The 22,238-nt window shown below is 37.2% G+C and overlaps 1 protein-coding gene across 2 annotated transcripts; it reads left to right on the top strand.

Moving 5' to 3' along the window:
- Positions 1–43: 43 nt before the first annotated feature.
- Positions 44–17,462, top strand: EEF1E1 (eukaryotic translation elongation factor 1 epsilon 1). 2 transcript variants are annotated; one of them, XM_086901366.1, is made up of 4 exons: positions 44–332; positions 2,334–2,534; positions 9,701–9,796; positions 16,818–17,462. In XM_086901366.1, the coding sequence occupies exons 1-4, from the start codon at positions 234–236 to the stop codon at positions 16,956–16,958; spliced, it is 537 nt and encodes a 178-aa protein (XP_086757492.1). In that variant the 5' UTR covers positions 44–233; the 3' UTR covers positions 16,959–17,462. The 2 variants fall into 2 exon arrangements, with proteins under 2 accessions (XP_086757492.1, XP_086757493.1); XM_086901367.1 differs by lacking the exon at positions 9,701–9,796.
- Positions 17,463–22,238: the final 4,776 nt, after the last annotated feature.

Raw genomic sequence — 22,238 nt, 5'->3', positions numbered from 1 at the left:
CTGCAGCAGGGGGCGTGTTGGGGAAATTGCGCATGCGCTCTTCGTGACCCCGCTGCTCTTCCCTCCTCCCGAACGGCTGAGCGCGAAGCCCCCCTTGGCTGCTGATTGGCTGGCTGTCCCTCTCGGGCCAATGGCAGCGGCGCTTCTTTCGGCGGTGCCGTGCCGCTGTCCACCAATGGGGCGAGCGGTTGTTGCCGCCCTCCTTCCCTGTCCCGCGTGTCCCGCCGCGCAAGATGGCGGCAGCGGTGAGGGGCGCGGAGGAGCTGGAGCTGCTGGAGCGGCTGTTGGGGCTGCCGGGCGGGAACAAGTACGGCGTCCAGGGGGAGCGGAAGGTGAAGGGAGCGAGGAGGGGCCTGGAGCGGGTGGCGGTGGGGGCGCGCGCGGGAGGGCGGGAGTCTTCTGGTCTCCTTTCCCCAGTGGCTGCTTCCCTCCGAGCTTCCCTTCTCGCCTCCCTGGCAGTTGCCCCCAGACACCGATGTGAGGGTGACTGCGGTCCCGCATATACCAATCGACGTCCTTTTATGCGGGATCTCATCTGTTCTCCCTCCAGCCCCTTCCCATATGTTGTGGATGTTGTAGGGCCTCGCTGCCTGCGAACCTGTAGGTTCTGGAAACGCCTTCCCTCTGCTTGTGGGAAGGATCATGATATGTTATGGAAGGGATTTCGGCTTGGTTCATACTTGTTCTTTCACCACTCTTTTTATCCTACGACTGCGAGTTATATCTGTGCTATCTTGATTAAATTATATGTGAAGAAAAAGGTGCTGTTTTAATAATAGGAAGAGGTGTTGCTCTTAAATATTTTACTCTTTTAAAGTACTCTTACCTGGCAGGTTGTAATGGGGTGGGAGCTGGTCCATTTACTGTGCCTGCAGTGGGAGGACCAGAGGAAATGACCTAAGATGAGACAAAGGAGATCCAGATTAGATATTAGAAAAAAATTTTCCCTCTTGTGGTGCTCAGGCATTGGAATAGGTTGCCCAGGGAGGTGGTGGAGTATCCATTTCTGGAGATGCTTACAAGACGTCTGGATGTGGCACTGGCTGATGATTTAGTGGTTTAGGGATTGCAGTGGCAGTGCTGGATGGATACTGGACTGGATGATCTTAAAGGTCCTTTCCAACTTTGATGTTTCTATGATTCTAGATGTCTTAATGTTTCAAAGTTTGTATGGAAACATTAGAATCCATGGTTTACGAAGCACCTGAAGCCTGAAAAATGCAATGTAGAGCAGGGAGTGTCACAAATTTGTGAGCCCTTTGATCCTCCCTCCTGGAGGTTGGTTGAGAAATTAAGCTCTGCAGTTGCCTTACGCTTTGGGGTTTTTTAAATGACTGTTTATGATTAGAGTCCTGAATATCTAGATGTGTTCTTCAGTTGCAAAAGCTGCCTTAATTATTTTACAACCCAGCTGGTATTTTAGTGCTATTACCATAAAGCATAAGGCTGAAAAATTCAAGTAACTAGGTCTGTGTGTACTTTTTCTGGCTGGATGCTCAGTGGAAAAAAACTCAATAGTAGTGAAAGACTCTTGATAGAAGTACAAAAATAATATCATACTTTAGTTTGCACCGTAGATTAAATAAATCTGAACATAAACAAACTGCTCTGTGTGGTCAAAGAAACTTAACTTTAAAAGAAAGAGTGTTGCATTTTAATCAATTTCTTTCATTTTATGTCATAAATGCCTGAATGGGCTTCAGCCCATTGCAGTGAGTTTCAGTTCATTCACTTCATTTTTTGATGTGGTGGTTCAGTTTCCTTCCCCACAGCTGAACACATGCTGCTGTCACTGACAAAGACATCTTGGCTAAAGCTGGAGGTGTGTTGTGTTGTCCTGCTGGTATCAGTGAGCTCCTGACTGCTGATCAGGGCATTTTGGAATACACAGGAATACAGAACATAGGAATAAGCTTTTCAGGAGGTGTGGTTGCTGCAGCCTGCTTGCTCAGAGAGAAGTTGAATGCTAGTGACTTCACAGTCTTAAGTCAGAGTCCTGAATTTGGAAATGAGTTAGAAGTCAGTTAATAAGATTTCTGGCTGTGTTAGAACAAGCAGTGTTATTTCTGCTTAACATTGTAAGAATTTGCTTAATTGGAGCTAGAGGTGTCTTGGTTTGCTCATGTTCTTTTGTAAGAATTGAAAGTAAAACACCCCAAACAGCAAAAGTGAACACAGACTTGGTTTTGATGGCCACCTTTAGAACTCTTCTAAGTTCTGATCTATTGCTTCAAAAGTCCTTTTGTGGGAACATAAAAAACCAATAGCTATGCATAGAGAGACTGCTTTCTTTAATTATTTGTTTAGTCTTACACTTTCCTTTCCACTTCCAGGTTCCTGTTCTCCAAACCAACAATGGCCCTGGGCTGACGGGGTTGATGACCATTGCTGCCCACCTGGTCAGGCAGGCTAGGAAAGACCAACTGCTGGGAAGCACTGCTGAGGAGAAGGCTGTGGTGCAGCAGTGGCTGGAATACAGAGTGACCCGAGTAAATGGAGGTTCCAGTAAGGAAGATACCAGGACAATTCTGAAGGTAAAGAATACTTAATTACCTTGCCACTGAATTGTGGAGTGACTAGACCTTGAAGAAGGTTACAGTGCTAACGTGTGTATGATCATTCAATTAATAAAATGTAACAAATGCTATGGGCTTGTCAGTATCACTATGTATTGGCTTTTATTCCTTTTTTTATTCACTTTTATTGTTAAAAATACCCCAGCAGCCTGAAACAGGAAAACAGCTAAAACTGTAAAATCTATGAAGCAGAGCTCTTACAGTGCTCAGTGGCTGTAAATTATGAAGGGTGTTCCACACAGTTTAGAGACTGTTCAGCTGCCTGTGTGAGGTGCCAGTTTCTTACTATCTTCATAAACCTTTGTTTATACGCAAGTTGGTGTTGTATTCCAGGATAATACTTCTCTGATTGTTTTAAGAGCTATTCTTACTGATGTGGCAGTTATGAGATAGAAGCCATACCTGATGCTGTGGTAAACGGTGTTGATGCTGAAAGGAAGTACTGGACAGAATTGTGTGTGAAAAGTGAAATCATAAAGGAACCTCTACAAAACTGTCCTTCACATTGAGCTACTTTGTGTGAAGTCCTTGGTTTGCTGTTATTAAACTTTTCTCGTAGACTGAAGCTTACTTCGTCTTAAACAGGTGGAAGCAGAAAAGAGAATCTCAAGGGTTCCCTTTGTTGTTTGAGCAGCCAGATGACAAAGAGCAGATAGCAAAACTTGCTTATTTTCCTTACTCCTTGCAACTGGTAAAAAGTATTTTTGCAGTCTTGTGGGAACAACTTGAAGAGAAAATTTGCTTTACACTGTTAAGCACTGTTTACAAAGTGTATATAAAAGAGCAGTGAAATTCAATCAATTTTTAAAGTGTTTATTTTTTCAAGTTTTAAAAATAAGTTTTAGATGGAAAGTTACATTAATCAGTGCTGCCAGTAAGTCTGAGTTTAGAAATTTGTGAGCTGCAAGGTTGACTAATTGAAGCTGGCAGAGTCCTGCTACTTCTGGCTCTGGCAAGGTGTGCAGAAACAAAAGATAGACTGAAGCAGTATTGACACACTGTTACTTAAAATCAAAGAATGCATCTTAAAATTATTCAAAACAAAACTTTGTTACTCTTCAAGCTGACAGCCCTCTTGATCTTGTGGCCTACCATGCCTGCATTGCCTACCAACTTGGTGAAAATCCTGACAAACCATTTCTCTCACTTGAACCCCAAATAATCTGAGTTATCTTGGTTTCATTGTATCTGGGGAATATCTTCCATTGTTTCAATCATGGGTTTGTTTACACTGCTTCTTTTTCGGTAACATATCTCTGCTCTTACTTTCTATGTGCAAATGCTATCCAAACCTTCACAGTCATGGTTACTCTACAGATGCAGCATGAAAACTCTCTACCCTTTAGGATTTTTAGAACTTGATTGAAGGAAGCACTGATTAATCAGGGTTTAACTTCAGTTTTAGGTGTGGTAAGACGAGGTGGCCCTTGGAGGTATCTGTTGTCTAAACTTTTATGACAAGTGTCACACAGTTTCAGTCATTCTTCAAACAAACTTGAAACTTGTGATGCTTTTTGTTCTCCAAAACTGTGAGAAGACCATATGAGAGCAAATAACTAACTTCCATTTACCTTTCTTGCATTTCTGTTCCTATAAAAACTGAAAGCAAGTTTTCTGTCTTGTTATAACAAAATTCATCTGCTCAGGATGGTTTTAGTGACAATACCTCCAATGTCAGCACATACATGTGAGTATTTGCAGAACTGCATTGGAGTATTAAAACCAGATGCAGAGATATGGTAGTTTCCTGCTGAAGCTGGGATCTCTTTTCAGCTTTGGCCTTAGTGACACTGGTTGTGTAGGAAAGACAATATGATGAAATACAAATATGTAGATAAATCAAGTGTTTCCAAGCAAAGCAAAATTTCCTTACTGAGAAAATATTGGTGCTACTTCAGAGAGAATCTCTGAAATGCCTTTAAGTACATTTAAAAGTTTTCCTGTGATTTTTTTTAAGCAGGTGTTGAATAACCAGAATTTGTTTTAACACAAGGCTGCTGTGGAATTGTTTCAGCACTAATAATTTCATAATATAGCAATTAAGGGTTTTTTTTTTTGTAATTTGTTCTCTTGCCACCACGATTAATCAGAAAAGGGCCAGCCTACCATTAAACTGTACTGTGCCAAAAGGGAGTATGGGTAAAGAAAAACTAAAATAGGGAGGGAAGTCTGAGACTGTAGTTTTACAACGTGTCTGGAATACACAATGGCAGTCTTGGGACGGTTGCAGCCTAGAGCCACAATTTATAATAAGCTGTGCCAAAACAGTTCAGTCACTTCTGATATAAACTTTAGGCTGCCTCTATTTAACCCTTAACTGATGTGGTTCTATGAAATGTCAGTAAATAACTGGTTTCATGTTTGTTAATTTGAACGGGAAAGATTTTCTGTTTGCTTTACAAAAATGGGTTGTTAAATTGTTCTTACTAACGTGTTGCCTAAAGCTGTTACTTGGCAGGAAAATAATGGTGAAACAGAAAATATCAACCAGGGTTTTTATATTCACCCAGAGCAAATGCCACAGTGTTCAGAATGGGCCAATAAAGGGCTTGTTGGGTTTTGTCTAATTTTGATTTGTGCTTCTTTTCTTGACAAATTAGAAGGGAGCAGTATTTTTGCTCCAAATCTATTCCTCAGCAGATCCATAGGAATGATGAACGTCAATAGCAGTGATAGCACAATACCCAATGCATTATATTAACTTTATTTTCCATAGGATAAAAGAGTATAATCTCTTGTTTCTTTGCTGTTTTAGTTAGTCATAAATTAAGCTGCATAGGAAAAAAAAAAAACTGAAAATTTTTGAGTTGTCATGCAGGATAACTAGTGTTTTTTCTGCTCCTCAGGGAAGGAACTGAGAACCTCTGTGCCATCAATTGTCTACTTAGGTGTTAGTGAATTCTGTTCAGGAGATTTTAATATCTTTGCTTTATCAGTTTTAGGTATTTTAAACCTGAGGGTTCTTCCCCCCTCATACCCCATTTTCAGAAACTTCTGACAAATATCTGATAGCTTTTTAAATTCACATTAAAGCGTCCACATAAATGTGGAAACCTTTGGTCACTGAAGGATAATGATAACTAAGAATCTTTGTGTAATACTTTCAGTGTCTCATACAGAACAATGTTCCATTATTTCAATTAGCTTTATCCCAGTCTCCTGTGCTGCCTGGATGTAATCATGAAATCCAATTAAAAATCTGAATAAGAGAGCTGTAATTTCTATTTAATATGCTTGCTTGAAAAATTAGTTTCCACAGGTACAAAAGCAGGTTAATCCATGCTCTGTTCATGCCATTAATCCACAGGTCTGCAAACTGTTTTTTGAGAGTCCTGAATGGGATGTGTTTCTGCTTTGGCAAGCCTGTCCAGCAAACACTTCAAACTTCAATTTTGTGTTAACTTCTTTACCTCTTTCATTAGCACCAGGATATTTTTGCACACTTACAGGTTTAAAGATTGAATTTTTATTATTACAGCAACATTTATCGATTAATTTAATAATATAATATTGTTCCAGACCATGTTTAGCTCACAGTTTGTCAGTTAGAGAGAAAAGTCTTGCATGAGAATTAAAAATATGTCTATGTACCAAAAATGTAGTTCTGCTTTTCTTGGATGTGGCTGCAGAAACCCTTTCTTGGGTTCTGCATTGTCAGGATCTTTCCTGAAGCATTTGGGAGTGCTCAGCTTTTTGTCTTTGCATGGTTCGTGAGATATAAAAGCATTTGGGGCATAAATGACCTCAAGAATCTTGCTGACTGAAAGGACAGGACGTGCTTCTGTGTGTAAGGGAAGCACATATACAAGTAGGGTGTTGTGGGCAAAATACCCACAACAAAATCAGAGTATGATTATGTGCATTGGAAGCTCCTGAGTTGTTGTAAAAAGCAACTTTTCTTTATCAGAGTCACTGTCACAACTGGCAGTGACTGGCAGGGATTCAGCAGTTTGAGCAGATTAAATTGATTAGGGGCCATTGGATTGCATATTTAACAGACAGTAAGCAGTGCTGGGGGGTGCTCAGAAGTGTGCTCTGAATGGGATGTGTTGAGCTGTTGCTAGATAGAGGCTGTAAATTGGATTTTTTTTTTTTCCCATAGAACAAGCAAATGGAAATCTATTGTTAGTCCGTAAATAATGCAACAATTATTCTTTCTCTTGCTTTTCTCCCCCTCCTACCCAAAAATGGTGTTTGAATTGCTGCAGTTGCTCAGTGTATGTTAATGCATTGTAATGCAGCTATGCCTTAAGTACCTGTCTGAAATTTGAGGAGTTTCCCGAGGGAATGCAACAGTAAGTTTATATAGTTACAAGCAACTTCCAGGACTATCTTAGTTTTTTAATCCTGTTTTTATATATATGGAAATCGTTTAAGTAGTGACATTCAGTACATGAAAGACAAATGTAACAAAGATGACAGCCAGCAGACCTGAATTTCCTGCATGTGATAGAAATTCTGTAGTTTTACATTCATGTTTTCATTAATCTCTCCAGGACAAGAACACTATTTCACTTTAATACTGTGGTCATTTAAGCAAACTTGACTTTCAGGAATTTTAGCACATTTGGCTATTAGCCAGTAATATAATCATCCATGGGAAGCATAACCCATGAGGCAAGATTAACTAAATGTGTCTAATGCACATGAAAAAGTATGGTATTTCTGAATTAACGTGACTTGCAGAATTAAATCAGAGTATCTGTTTATATTTTAGGAGAGGAAAGTACATATTCAAAACCAGAATTGTAAATTAATGCTAATTTATACTAGACTAAACCATTTTTGTCAAGTTTAATTTGCTCAGTTAACTGACTTCATAAAATTTGATGAACCAGAATAAGTAATTGTTCACGCTGTAATGGCTTACCTTGCCTTTAAAGTTTTAGGGGTTTTTTTATTGTTGAGTATTTTGAGTGTACACTTACAATATAAAACACTGAATTAGCATGCTGTAATTTCTTTGATGTGGAAATCCAAGATTTTCAGCAGGCAGAAAAATAAATGTCGTGATGGTACCTTCAGAGACAATTAGCTTTTTACTTTACAAAATCCTGATTCTGTAGCCTAGGCTAAGGGGGAGGAGGGGGAGAAGATATAATTTCAGTGGTGTTAATTTTCATTATCATGCATGTGGAATTTCTGGTTAATTGAAATGAAAAGTGCTGGTCAGAGAATTTGTTTCAAAACAAATTTGTGGGATTTTTTTTCTAGTAAGCAGATCTTTAGGTTTGGGGTTTTTTCTTCCTGCAGTTTTCTTAACATTGGATTTGCCTTTGTGTTGCATGTAGGAGATTCCACAGAACTGTAGTTACATGTTTAAGGTAATTTGATTAGTAACTAACATGAACAAAGCAGTAAACCAGTCTAAAGAAAAGAAGCTACATAGCCAGGGACTCTTGACCTTACAGAATTTTAACTATGCAGGGGTTAATATGTTTCCCTGATTTGCTCTAATAAGAGAAATTAAAGCAGGCATGGGGATGTTCAGATATTACAGAGGGTACAGGAGTCCTGTCATAAAGAGATTATCGAAGAACAGTAAGGTAGTTTAACATAGTTGAGCTTGTCAAAGGCAAATGCAAGGTTAGATGTCCTAAAGGCTCAATATTCTAGTTTTGTGTTTTGGTCTTGGTTTATTTTCAGTATATGTGTTACAGGAAATCCCTATATCATTAAATTATGTAACTACAAAAAGTGCGACATGCTTAAGGCCAAATATAATTTTTAATTGTTCACTAAGTATTAACCCCCTACTCCTTGTCCAAGACTTGTTTTTGCAATAAAATGTTGTCTGAAAATGGAACATGCTATAATTGAGACTGAAAAGTTAAAATTTTTGAAAGTGTTAGTTACATTTAAGCTGCTTACCTCTGTTTCTAGGGCAAGGGGAGGGAGTGGCTTAAGAAGATATTGTGTGCTTCTTTTTTTTCCTTCAGATAAGGGGAGTTTCCAAATCCAAGGAAAAGCTGGGGAACTGTTTTTGTAGATGTGTAAAAATAATACTGTATAACTAAAGCTGGCTTATGCTGGGGTCCAGGTTAAAGTAGGTAATTTTATTGTTACATTTATTTAGAGAAAAGTAGGGGGCAGAAAGATGCATAAAGCAGATGACAAGTAGGTAAGATTTGGAGAAAAGGAAGGACAGATAAAGAGGTAGAGCTGATGTGTGATTCCTGTGTCCTCAGAACTGATAAACCTGAACAGCACTGAGCCTGTCAGCCTCTTGTTTTCTGGCAGAGAATGGTTGCATACAGAAAGCCATAAAAAGGAGTCTTTCTGTTAGTACTCACTTGACATAAGTATTTACTGAACCTGAATGGACTACCCACCCTCATAGCCTCTGATCTGGAACAATTGAGAGATTATCTTAAAATGCTGAAATTCTCTCTTCTTGGCGACTTGGACAGCAGCTGAATTGGCAGTATCAGTCATAAAGAATTGCTAGCAGTAATTTCAACATTGATAAAAGCAGGTGCCAAGTGATAGCAGCTGATGGGTATCAAGTTACCAGCATCAAGCTTGAAACACCTTGTCTCCCACCCCACTATTCCTGTGTGCTTCCATAGTTTTTAGATGTTTGGAGTTCTAGAACCTTCCTGACCAGCTGTAAGGAGTCCTGGAGGACAGGCACAGCTGCTGCTGGAAGAACAGTATGCTGTCCTTTTATCATAGGACTGTATTTTCTATTAATCAAATGTTAAACATTTGAATTTGCACTCATAGTAAGTGCACAACTCTCTAATTTTTGAGTTTCAGTAATTTGAAGCGAAAAAAAGGCAGACTTGAAAGTATTTCTGTGAAGCCAGCTTAAAATAAATTGCATTTGCATTTACAAAAATTTTGCTACATATAAAGCACTTTGTTTAGAGACCAGCATTTAAATTTTACCTAATTCTCATTGTCAAATAATGATACTTTATTTTGTTATCTTCTCATTTATTTTCTAGAATTTTTTCTTCTTGTATTGTTCGTTTTGTTTGCTGAATTTGGATAATTTGATACTGGTGTTTATTTCATATGTGTGGTCTCCAGAGGAGATTTGTAGTATTTTTAACAGCTCCTTTAATATATTGCTTCCCAAAGTCAATACTACAGCAGTATAATGACCTTTTCCTTTTTAGGATCTTAACATGCACCTTGAAGATAAAGTCTACCTTGCAGGAAACATTTTTACCTTAGCAGACATTTTGATGTACTATGGATTGCATCATATCATGGTAAGCATTACTTGCATCATTTTTATATGTAGAACTATCATAATTGTTACTTATCTAAAGGGCATTATATTGTTGTAGAAGTTGACCTACTGAATGGAGCAGAACAGATGAAGATAAAACTTAGTTTTAAATTTTCATTTTATTCTTTAATATTTAGCTATGGATCTGTCAAGAGACCTGTGGTGTCAGAATGCTTTCGTTTCCTCTGCAAAATGTAGCAAGGATGATTGATACCTATCCCTGTGTTTATAGGATTGAGGAATTCTTGCCTGTTTGAGTATGAAACACGACTGAACTACAGAACTACAGTCACAGAAGTACATGGGGAAATAGATAAATGATGTGTCAGAACTGAAAGTACTGACTTCTTTAGCATTAGAGAAATACAAGTGCATGTGTAAATTAAGCTCCTTAATGCATGAAAAAAAGTTTGAGCCATAACAAATTGTCATTTGTGTTTCAAGTGATAAGACTTGATAAGGTACATAATATGAAAATAACATGGGGAGCTGGTGCTCCCATGGAGGAAAAAGAAAAAAAAAAACCACCCCAAAAATAAACTTGTTCTGGGTGGGGAAGAAGTTGAGATTATTTGTAGTCCGCTCAGGCTACTATGAAGTGCTTAAAAATTGGTGCACCTTCAGTTCTGAGCCCCAAGTGTTAATTTAAAGATAAAGCAGTAGAAGCTATTTGCATTTTTGTGGCTGGAATGTGTTTGTAAATGAGCCATTGTCATTCTCTGGAGTGGGAAGAAGCCAAAGGTCTCATATAAAAAGGTCTACTAAATTCTCAGGAAAAGATGAAATCAGTCAGTTTTGTATTAGAAAATTGATGGAGGGAGTGAGGATAATTAGAAGAAGATGCCTCTGACAAATACAAGTGTGTCTGAGAATTGAATTCAATCAACTGGGTGGATGGTTACTTTTATACAATTAAAAACAGAGCTCTGGGAGAAGTGTAGAAGAATACTACATTTCAAAATGGAAGCAGAGGGGAGGGGCAATCAAGTAGTGAAATTCTACCAGAAATGAAAGAGATCTTATGTATCTGTATCTTGACTGTCCAGGAGTAAAAGTTCAAATGAGTGTCAAGCAGGGGAGAGGGAAGCTTCATTTCAGATTTTTGAAAACATGCTAGAGTAAGTCACATAGGATTAATTCTATTAAATCATATTTACCTTGTAGAATATCTTTAGCAGTAGGATAGATGTGTTGATTACAGTGTGAGAATGGGTTACCTTTCACATATGATGTGCAGACATAAAAAAAGACTATAAGTATTTTCTAAAAATATGATTGTATATTCTGTAAGAGTACAAGTTCAAATGAGACTTTTTTTTAAAAAGAAAACACAAAAACTTGGCAGGGGAAAATCCAAGCATATTTTAAATTTAGAGTTTGCTCTAGAGTAGACCACCTAATCAAGATGAGAAGATACAAGTTATTGCTTTGGGAATTAGAACAGATGGTAAAAACAAATGACTTGGTGCTCCTGGGTGCCTGCAACCATCCAGACACTACTCAGGACAAGTTTATAGTACAGCATCTGTTTCTGAAATGTTTGATTTCGTCAAAGGTAATTTTCTGAATCAGAAGGGTATAAAGGGCAACAGGATGACTATTCTAAATAAATCTGAAAATATAGAAGCTACTAAGTAATTCCTACTTAAAAACCTGTATTTTGAAGGTTTCAGAATTGATAGGCATATAGAGGCAGGATCTTGAATTGTAGAAGCTTCTGATTTTATTTTTTTTAATGTCTTTTTAATTATTTTTATTTTTCTTGTAGTTGGAAGAAAGTATGTCCAGAGCTGCTGCTCTGCCCTAAGCTTTATGGGGGAGGCAGGGGAAGCTGCTGTATCTCCTCATGTGATGTGGTTCAAGGAAGCAGTTTGTCATATCCACCACTGCTTCAGCTAAGCCTTGTGCAAAATATCAGTATGTGTTTCCAAAGATGCTTTAAGAAAGGAGGTAGAAATAGGAGGCATGGGGCAAACCCACAGATCTTGCTGTCCATCAAGTTGTCTAGAAACTGATCTGAAAACATTACTGGTAGTATCTTAAAGGTTAATCTCTGATTTTGATAGACTGGAAACTACATGCTAACACAGACATTAGTGATGAGATACTGTAAATATTACTGACATACCGTGATCGTCCTGAATAAGCCAAGTAGTAAAACTTTAAAACCCTTCTGATGCACGTTTCTTTCGAAAAGTTTTTAAGATCAACCACTTACATACCTCAGTTCTTCACCTGTGGTATCTTGTGGTATTTTTCTGAGTATAGATCATGCATCTTTGTATTCATTCCACCCCTCCCACTTTCATTTTGCCCTTCCCATTATCCAGGAGGAGTTCTGCAGTCTGGTTCTTCACTGTCCAGGCTCATCCATTTGAACTGACAGTTTGTTTACTGAATAGCAGCAACTGTTAATTCTGTGATTGTGTGCCTGCCTCTCATTCTTCCTGTCCATTCTAGTTATCTTAATAAACACAAGAGTGCAATGTGTTTAAAAATCCATAGTGTGGGAAAAGAATTATTATTTCAATCAGTGAGAGATACACAGGTAGTGTTTCAGGGCTTTTGCAGACTGAATGTGTTTTGGGTCTTCTAATTAGAAATACACATTCATAGTAATAAGGCAGGAACTATGTAGTACATGCTGTTCTGCATCATAATATAGGTCACAAATTCCCAAATAGTGTAATGCTTGATACTGCCTTTCCAATCAATGTGATCTACATTGTCATATATAATTGATGTTTCTGTGCATGTAACATTAATATTGTTGTCTTATAGACACCTCGATTCCAGAAATACATATGTGGATAAATATGAACAGTAAAGTTCTACTAGGTTAAAGCATAAATTGCAAAAAAAACCATAAATTTTAGAAGCATTGCTTGAGGTTAGCTTAAGCAATCAGTAAGAATTAAATTCCCCCTGTAGTAATGAACTTGTTTTCTAATATGGGGAATTTTTAAAATTTTTTTAAAACGTTTCCAGATGTCTTCAGTCTTAAATATTTTTGACCAGCACAAGTCCAGCTTTATCTCAAGAGAAATAATCAATATGATGATTGATCTGCTTTTATACTTCAAAAATGTTGTCAGAACTAAGGAACTGGTCTAAACTCTATATGTCTGACTTGAAAATTTCTTTAATAAGGTCTGGAAGATTACTTATGGGTGAAGTTTATATCTGCAAATGGAAGACGCCTCAAAAATTTTGTCAAAATTATGGTGTCAAACTGAATATGACCAAGTACAAAACAAACTAAGCTGTTGTCCTTGAGTCAGAACTACTAATATTGAAATGTAGTAGGACTACAATAGTAGTTTATTTTGGAGTTATTTTTTCCATATAGAACATTTCCTGTAATAAACAGATTGCCATGGCTTCTTGGTAATATTCACTGTTATGTTGCTTATTTTCTTACTGAGGTAACAGTAAAAATGGTTTTTAAACTGAATTGCAAAAGAAGCAGCTTTAACTTAAAGATAAGCTGTAACTTTAAGCTTATTCCTTTAACAGCAGAAAATTAGACAAAGCTATGTGAAAGTACATGTATGTTACGAAATACACCATTCAGCTTGTGGGTTTTTTCTCTTTCTCCCGTATCTAAAGGCTAAGTTTAAAAAGTCAGTATCTATCCTTTTCTTGATGCTGAAGAGGTTCATATGTAGGCAGGTATTTTTAGATTTTCTGTGACCTGCAGGGTGTAGGAATGGGGCTTTATGCCTGCATCCCCAATGCCTAAGAAAGAAAATATAATTAAAGCTTGTGTATTTTTAGCCCTTTCAGAAACTCTTAGAATTGCATTGTATGATAACCACCTTGGTGCCCCTTGATGAGCTTTGTGGTGGAAGAAAAAGACTTTTTTTTCATGACATGAAAAAAAAAAAGTCTGTCAAATTAAGTGTCTGCTTCTTTGCTATTAAAATAATTGCTTTAATAGCAAATAATTATTTTAACAGCAGAACAGCAGCCTTTCTTAACTTGGGGGAATTATCTAATTTAATGAGGAAGAACAGAAAATACCCATCTAACAAAGTGTTGTAAAAAATGCCATGGAAGTGATCTCTAAACAATTAACCTAAGAGTTATGTTCTGAGTAAAAAGTAGAGCATGCCACAAAGTGCTTTTTAATATATTTCACTGATAGAGTACATTATGTAAATAAGTAAAAATATCTTGCATGTTGTGCCTAGAGTACAGAAAGGGGTCTTATTATTAGCATGGCTGTCTGTTTTGCCCTTCAGATGTTTTTTCACTACACTAACAGAATGAAAGAGGACTAGTGTTCAAGACTTCTGGTTTTTTATTTACATTGGAAAAATGTGAAGCTCAAGAATCATCAATAAAAGATTATGGGAAGGAAATACTGTATCTGCTTCAAAATCTAAAATTTAGCTCAGCCTTTCCATAACCAGTAAAGTCATTAAAGACTTTGAAAAAGGTTATTGTAAACTCGAGGAACTTAAAGTTTCAGTATTTTAGTATTTGCTCCTAAAATACCTTTCTTCACTTTCAGTAGTTTTTGGCTGCCTTAGAGCACGCACATTGTTCTTCTAACACACTGTGTTATTTTGTAAATGGTCCCCCAGCTTCATATCAACCCTCAGCATCCAGCTACCATTAATTATAACACACTGCAGGTGATCAAAAGCATCTTTCCCTAAATGGTACTGCTATTCTTTTTGGTCCTGAACATACTGCACCTGTGGAAACTCAGGCAGTTTGTGAAACAGTGTTCTATTTCCATAGCTTCCACTTTTCATTTGTAATGCTTTTCAAAATTCTAGATTTCTCTTCCGCACTCCCCTTTTGTTAGTGCTGTTGTGGTTAGTACTATTCGCTTGGTTAATTGCCAGTAACTCTCTTATACTTCTAGAACAGCAAAAATATGTGCCTGTTTTTTATTGTTTTTCTGTGTATTTCTATCTGACTCTACAACTGCAGGAACAATGTTTACATTTCCATGCCAGCAGCAAGAAAAGCAGATTTTCTCACACTGCCTGAACTAGGGTTCATAACAGTACAAAACTGCAGAAGGAAATATATTCGTAGTGCTGGGCTTGTATTCAGGCAAGTGCATTCCCTAGGAAGAGCAGCTGCTTGGGTTCAGGAGCAAAATCCCTGCTTTTTGGTTGCTGCCACAGTTACTATGCTTTCAACTTCCCATTAATTGATCTTTAATGCTATGTTCCACTGGTTTGGAATTCCCTTCTGCAACTCCTTGAAATTCTTCTCCCTCAGTATTTTTTCACTGGTTCATCTTCTAGTACATATTCTTATATTCTTTTAGCTGCTACAAAATGTTCAAAGCTTCCCAGTTCTAAGCCAAGTGCTGGGCTGTGTGAGAGAACAGCAAGGAGAAGCAGCAAATCTGATAGGCAACTCCTGGAATCAAAAGGGTGGTGTTTCACAAGGTGAAATATAAGACAAGATGTGGGTTTAAGGAGCAGCTTTTTACCCATATGCCTGAATTAGTAAAATTAATAGAATCTGTAAATTAGTATGTTTAGCTCTTTCTGTGATCCAAAGTTTGTTGAAACAGATCTGTTTCTAGCTGTCTTGTGCCCAAGACCAAATTTTCAGTGAACCTGCAGCATCCATAAAATCTTGTGGCTGTAGAACAAAGTGTAAGGAATATGCCATCTGTTTAGCTTTTGAGATTAACCTTGATTAGCTTTAGAAATCTAAACATGAAAAATATTAGGCATATCTAGATCATTAGTTATCTGTTAAAACTGTCCTCTATAGATGTGCCTTTTTTCATTGACTGCCATCATTGTCAAGATTTAAGTTAAATTTAATTAAGTTGAAATTTGATGGTTAATTATCTAACTGAAAATGAAGTGATGTGAATCCTGCACTGATTGGTTTCAGTATTGGTGAGCTAGGATAAGGTAGTTGATGTGAGGATCACATTTTATTCCTGATGTGGGTTTTACAGTCTGTTTTGTGAACTACCCCATTTGTAATTCAGTTGTAATATGTTAATATGAGAAAAGAGATTATGGTCTAAACTGAAAAGCCAACTTGATTACAGAGAAGTAAGAAGACATAAAATTAGTAATCAAGAATAGTAATACAGGTGGTACAAGATGGGGAATAGTTCTACAGCTTGAAAGACTCTGAAGTAATAACAGACTTTGTAGGAAGGCTTTGAAGATGCTGCTGACTTTAATTTGAAAGACTTTTAAAGGTAAAATTTGGCTCTGTTATGGTATATAACTTTAGCTAAGCCAGTCTTCTGATTAAAGATAGGCTTGAAGCTCTGCATTAATCTTAGCCACATAGCCTGTGACGAGGAGCTGTTGCAATATTGTGATAGAGACTTGTCCCTGATTGGTCTTGAAGCTGTTCTGTGTGATAGTACTTTAAGTATTTTTATGAAGTATGAGCAGGTTTCCAGTTTGTTTTACTGCTAAAATTTGAATCATGCCATTGCTATCTTAATAATGTAAGCTAGCAGATCTGAACAGTTAAGTTATGCTGATTCTTAGTAACTGTTCCATTTTGAGCAATAGTCATACAAAACAACTTCCAATTATTCTATCCAGTCTGAAATTGCCTGGGGAAAGCTTACTCCTGTACTTACAGTACACCTTGAAACATGAAGTAGTCACTTTGCCTGTGAGACAAGACTGTCTGCTAAATGAACATGAAAGGGTTGTGGAACTCTTGTGAAACTCTTCCCTGCACCACACAGTGCTGTATGCTGACCCCATGAATAGAGAGATGCATTAGTTTGTGCAAGCTTTTCCCCCCTGTCTATCATGCAACTGTATATTCCACCTCCAGGTCTGTTTCTTTGAGTAGATTAAATTTCCATACATATTATGGGTTTGAGTTTTACTATGAAATTAGGATAGAATACTGCTGGACTGTAACAAGTTACTTGAGTTTAAATCATTTGTAAAATCATCCACTTTTATTTTGCCTTACCACATGTTATGACTAATGATGCAGTGCCTGGTGTTACTGGTGCCTTGTATTTATTCCCCATGCAGGTGGACCTCACAGTGCAAGAAAAGGAGAAATACCTTAATGTGTCTCGTTGGTTCAACCACATTCAGCATTACCCAGGTGTCCGACAGCATCTGTCCGATGTCGTCTTTATCAAGAACAGATTATACACTAATGCTCATTAAGGAAAATCTTAATGTCGTGTTGGAATGAGGTGTGGGAGTTTAGAAGTTGTACTGTCCAAAGCCACTAACCTGCAAATACTGTTTTGTAACCTTCTGTATGTGAACTGAAACTGTCAATGCCTCAAGTAATACAACTGCATTGAATTGCTGTTGTTCATTCAAGAATTTGAACTAAAGAATTGTTACTGTGTGTCTGATTAAATGCAAAAATGGTAGAAAGATGGAAATGGAGTTTTAATTCACTATTTTTTTAAAAATTTTAATTCTTTTAAGTAAACATTCAAGTAAAATTACATGATCTTTACCATCAGCTGTTCACTCCTTTTGCTATTTATTGAATTTTTATGTATGTCAGCCAGCTTTCCTTTCATTTTGTTTTCCATGGATGTTTACACTAGTTTTGTACAAGTTAAGAGCTATATTGTGTGCCAAGGATGTGAAAAAAGGGAACATGCAAATGTTACAAAGTATTTATGTGACCGAATAAATTATTTTAAAACTGTAGTCTTAATTTGGTTTTGAAACTTTGTAGCTTTTCTTCAGTGAAGGTTTTAAAAGGTTTGTTCACTTCCTGCTTCATTTTGTGGTGTACTCAGTCCAGAAGCATTTATTTTAAAACTGAGTAGCAAAGTTAGTGTTCTTAAAGATTTTGGGTGTGCCTTGTGTCATTTTTTTATACAAGGGCAAATGCACTTTTTCTACCTCCCCCCCAGCAAAACAAACCAAAACCCTCAACTTGAGATAATTTGCTGCTCTGACAAGTTCACTAGCAATGTTTAAAGTGGGCTTTAAAACCAACTACACTGTTGTGTCACACATTTGGATGGGTCATTTTGTGATGTAGAATGTGCTCCTCTGGTTTTTATTTGTAACAAGTATAAAAGTGCTAACTTGAATTGATTACCTTTTGCACAATTCAGATAATATTTAAGGCATGAAAGAGATAAAAAAAATACTTAGATGTTTTAATTGATAAATGAACTTCTGTGTTGGTTTCTTCAGCAGTTAGCCCTCAGCTTCACTTGTACATTGTTTTATGTGCTACTTAGAAGCCTCTCACCCAGTAAAGTACTTCTACTAAAGAGGTAGATAATGAGATGAGGTAATTAAAATATATCCTGACACTTAAATGGACAGAAGAAACTTGCAAGGATAAGCATAACCTGGACGATTCCAGGCTCTAATAGGTGTTTTTGTAGATATACATAATTTTAATTCTTTAATTGAAAGTTTACAAGCACACCAAGTTACTTTTAAGGTAGAAATTTCAGGAAATTTCTCACAATTTCCTGGGGGCTTAGTTCTGCACTTCTAGCTACTCTTGTTTCTTGCTATTTAGCTCACCTTATGTACTTAAAAGATCTCTCTGAAATCTTGAGATCTGTTCAAGAGTTGTGGAATGGGCTTTAGTACAAACATACATTAGATACTGAATTCTCAAACCTTTTCATATTCAACTGCCTGAGATCTTCAGGTGTTTACTGTCAGTACTTGTACTCTTAATATCCAATTTATTCAAACATTTGTTATCTAATAGTATATATTCAATTGAGCTTGCTTTTTCACTCACATGTGGGAGCAAGTGACAGTAAGACTTAGAAAATACTTGCACATCTACTAAATTTCACTACAATAAACCATTTTCTGTTTCAGAAGGGGAGCATGGGTGTGAATCCATCAGTACATTGGGTCAGGGTTTAGGCAAGTTTCATGTTCATCTTGCATTTACTGTTTTTTTCTATGCTTTTCTAACTGAGAATGATTTAAGTTCTTTAAAGTGAATGTGCAAGTTTCATCCATGAAAATAGCTTACATTACGGCTGAGAACGCTGAAGTTGAACCAGAGCTAAATGATGCTGGGAACAATACTGTCATCTTTTTCAGACAGGTTGTTGTAGAGATGATGCTACAAAGTGTCTTTTTTTTTTTTTAATCCCAAACAGCTGCTGTTTGCAAGTATTGGGATTTCTCAAGTTGGCTACATGCTACTGCAGCAGTATCCCCTAGCCTCTTGTGCCAGTTTAATTTTCTCTGGTGTAGAAAAAATTGTTACTTGCTGCTGAAATCTTAAAAAGAATGTTCACCTAGTAAAAAGATGAAATGTTTAGAAGTGGATTAGTAATATTTAACTCTCTACTATCTAAAAGGTATTTGGTAATTATTGTATAGTAACTTGAGCATAATTCAATTTTCCTTCTCTTGCTTGGAGAAACTTTAGGCAATAGAGGGTTAAAAGCAAAGAAGGATGAATTGAGGCTTTCCCTTTAGAGAGATGACTGGGAAAACCAGATGGTATTGATTTTTCTCGCCTCTCCCCCTTTCTGTCTAATGCCTTTTGATCAAGGACAAGTAAATCTGCAAGAAAACTTCTGAAAAATCACACAATTCTGAGTCAGTCTGAGACTGTACGAGGTACATTTTTTACAACTATGCTTCATAATTTTAAAAAATGAGGTGTAGTGTGAGCTCTCAAATTAACATTGATGGTCTGTGTAAAGGGTTTGTGTGGGTAAATATTCAGCTGCTTTTAAAGCTACTTCCTCTTTCTGTAATATGTTATTATACTTTCACTGAACATTAGTAAAAGAGAGTTTGCTCCCTTGCAACCCTTTTCTCTGTTCTTAAAACTCCAGTTGCTGAAGGGCAATGTGTTGTTTTACTTTGGTTGCTTTGCATTTTGATGATGATGATGACCACAGTGATGTGTGGAATTTATTTTCACAGCGTTTCATGAACAGCAACACTTTCATTTGTTAATGTATCTCATCACTGCAGTATTATTATTTTGCATAATTGTTCTAATTTATTCAAGGGGCCTGACATGTTATGGTCTTATAAGTATGTGCCCCTGGGACTTGAGTGTGTTGCCATATGGTGAGATAGTGCTGCATGACAACCTTTCAGCAACAGAAGAATTCAACAGTGAAATAAATATGATAATTGTAAGTGTTCAGTGAAATCCTACACTTAGCATTTTGTCTTTTTCCCCGTGATGCCAAGATGACTGCTTGTAGACCAACCAGGTTGAAACATGTTCAAGTATTGCATGAGATATGTTAGAAATGTGCTGATGATTTTTTTGTTGTTTGTGTGTGTGTAGCTTCACTTTTAAGTGAGAATTCAGTTTGACTTTTGTAATCTCTAGGAGTGTTTCTTTTTCTGAGACTTGTAACTAACTGGGCAACAGTGATTCATAGAGAAATCCAGGTTTAATATGGGATTGGGGAAGAGCAGGAATGAGGAATTTGGAAAGATTACGGTGAACAACAAAAAAAAAAGTTCCAGTTTAGACCTATGGACTAAGAAAATCTGACCATTCAGATGAAACTGAAGTGAAGGCTTTTCAGCAGCAAAACTAAAGAAATTATTTATGATAGCTTAAATGTGTAACATGCTTTCTGTTGTGTTCCTGGTCATCAGTGATTTACTTTCCACGTTGGCATCCCAGTGTTTCACACAGCAAATGAGTTAGAAGGTATCACTTTGGTTCACACTTGAAACAGTACAAATCCAGTGAGTTTTGTTACTTTTCTTCACCCCACCCACTGTAAGTACTTGAAGTCAATAGGTTTGTGCCTATTGAATCTCCCAAGATACTTTGTGTAGAAAGTGTAACCTCCTATGAAGCCTCCTAACAAACACTTTAGCTGTTTTCCTGAAAGAGGTGATATTTTACTATGATTATTTATTTAATTAAGTGGTATTTTTTAATCTTTTTTATCTTGTATTCCTTCTCTATAGCCTACCCTCTTCAAAATATTTGTAAACTGAAGAAGACCTCAGGAATTTCATGCTACTGGCTGAATCTTTGGAAGCATGTAGGCCTAGAAATGGGGAGTTTATTTTTTTTGTGAGGTGCACCTTAGACTTTCCAATAGGTGTTTTTCCAATACAGCTTTGGAGTATCTTGATAAAATAATTCTACAGCTTCACTTTGTTTCTCTCACACACACATATACACATTAATTTCAGTTATAGCTGATAGAAGGATATTCTGGACCTTTCAGTGTGGGTGTGGATCCTGGGTTACTTGGAGGGAGCTGACACTCTTAAGTAAGGTTGAATGTAGATGTATTTTGCAATTCAAATAAAGTGATTAGCTGAGAGAGATTAAAATAAAGGAATAGATGGAACTATAAAGTCATTATTAAGAAATTCAGTGTAAGCTCCTCTATTTAGAAATCTGGTTCATATTCTTTCTGATCTGCTAGCATCTTCTGTTTGCATCTCTGCAGGTGATTTGTGGTTTATTGTCTGCTATGTTGAATGCAGAAGCTGGGAATAAATTTTTCAAGTAGATTTGCTTGGTGTGGCCATAAATAGATTTTACAATTGTATGTATCTACAGAACCTTGTATGTAATTTTTTTTTTTACTTTTTTTTTTTTTTCCCCCTAGGAAGAGGGATCTGTAGGCCTATTTGATTTTTTTTTTTCCCCCCTTTTGGCTTTTAATCTTATCACCTCTTTTCATCTTTGGCGTGTTTCAGTCTTTAACTTCAAAGTGTAATTGCAATGATGCAGCTGCTTAATGGATTGCTACATTTAATATTTTCCCCCTAAGAGCAATATTTCTTCTTTGCATCTATAATTGGATCATGCTGCTGTTGTCCCTGATGGAAATGCCAGGTTTCATATTCACCATCCACCTGAGCACATGCTTACTCACTTGGTAATCTTAGTATTTTTTTTTCTGTTTATTTATCAAAGGTGACTTGGATAACACGCATTTTCTTTGTGCTGGAATTTTATTGCAAAAGAAATTAAAGGGGAAATGCCATCACACATCTCTTGCTTTGCCAAGTTTTCAGATTCAGACTGGGCCTTTGTATCCCACCGCTGCGTCTCTTGAATGTGAGATGTATTGTATTGCCCAGCTCCAGGGCAATGTAAAGATATCACAGATTTGGAAAGGGGGATCAATTTTGTAGCAAGCATTACTTGTTGCTGCTCTGTGCACATTCCTGCAGGCATGGCCTTTATTTTCAATGCTGGTAGTGACTACAGCCAGCGTGGCTGCCACGGAACACTGTGGATCCCATCTCTCACTACAGGCAGGCGGGAGGTGATTAATTTTTCATTGTTGCTGTGTCTGAAGGATTCCCCTTTCCCCTCCCACACTACCTTGGCCCCTTTAGGAAGATTTTCAGCCATTAAACTTTCCCTTCTCTGTTGGAAGAACTAAATCTCTTTCAGCATTTTCAGGCTGGTGATCTAATTTGACAGCTCGTAGGTGATGTCTGTTCCTCTTCAAAGAGGCAGGTAGCCCCAGGCTAGCCAGC

Source organism: Cyanistes caeruleus, chromosome 1 (genome assembly GCF_971803275.1).
Source record: "Cyanistes caeruleus chromosome 1, bCyaCae1.hap1.1, whole genome shotgun sequence".
NCBI lineage: Eukaryota > Metazoa > Chordata > Aves > Passeriformes > Paridae > Cyanistes > Cyanistes caeruleus.
Note: the sequence above shows the minus strand (reverse complement) of the source record. Positions and strands in the feature narration are given on the sequence as shown.

What these genes read in the sequence shown, in the direction of transcription:
- EEF1E1 (XM_086901366.1), top strand. Translation starts at nt 234, where the DNA reads ATGGCGGCAGCGGTGAGGGGCGCGGAGGAGCTGGAGCTGCTGGAGCGG. An exon ending in GCGTCCAGGGGGAGCGGAAG is followed by an intron (nt 333 to 2,333) that starts GTGAAGGGAGCG and finishes TTCCACTTCCAG; the next exon opens with GTTCCTGTTCTCCAAACCAA. An exon ending in ATACCAGGACAATTCTGAAG is followed by an intron (nt 2,535 to 9,700) that starts GTAAAGAATACT and finishes TTTCCTTTTTAG; the next exon opens with GATCTTAACATGCACCTTGA.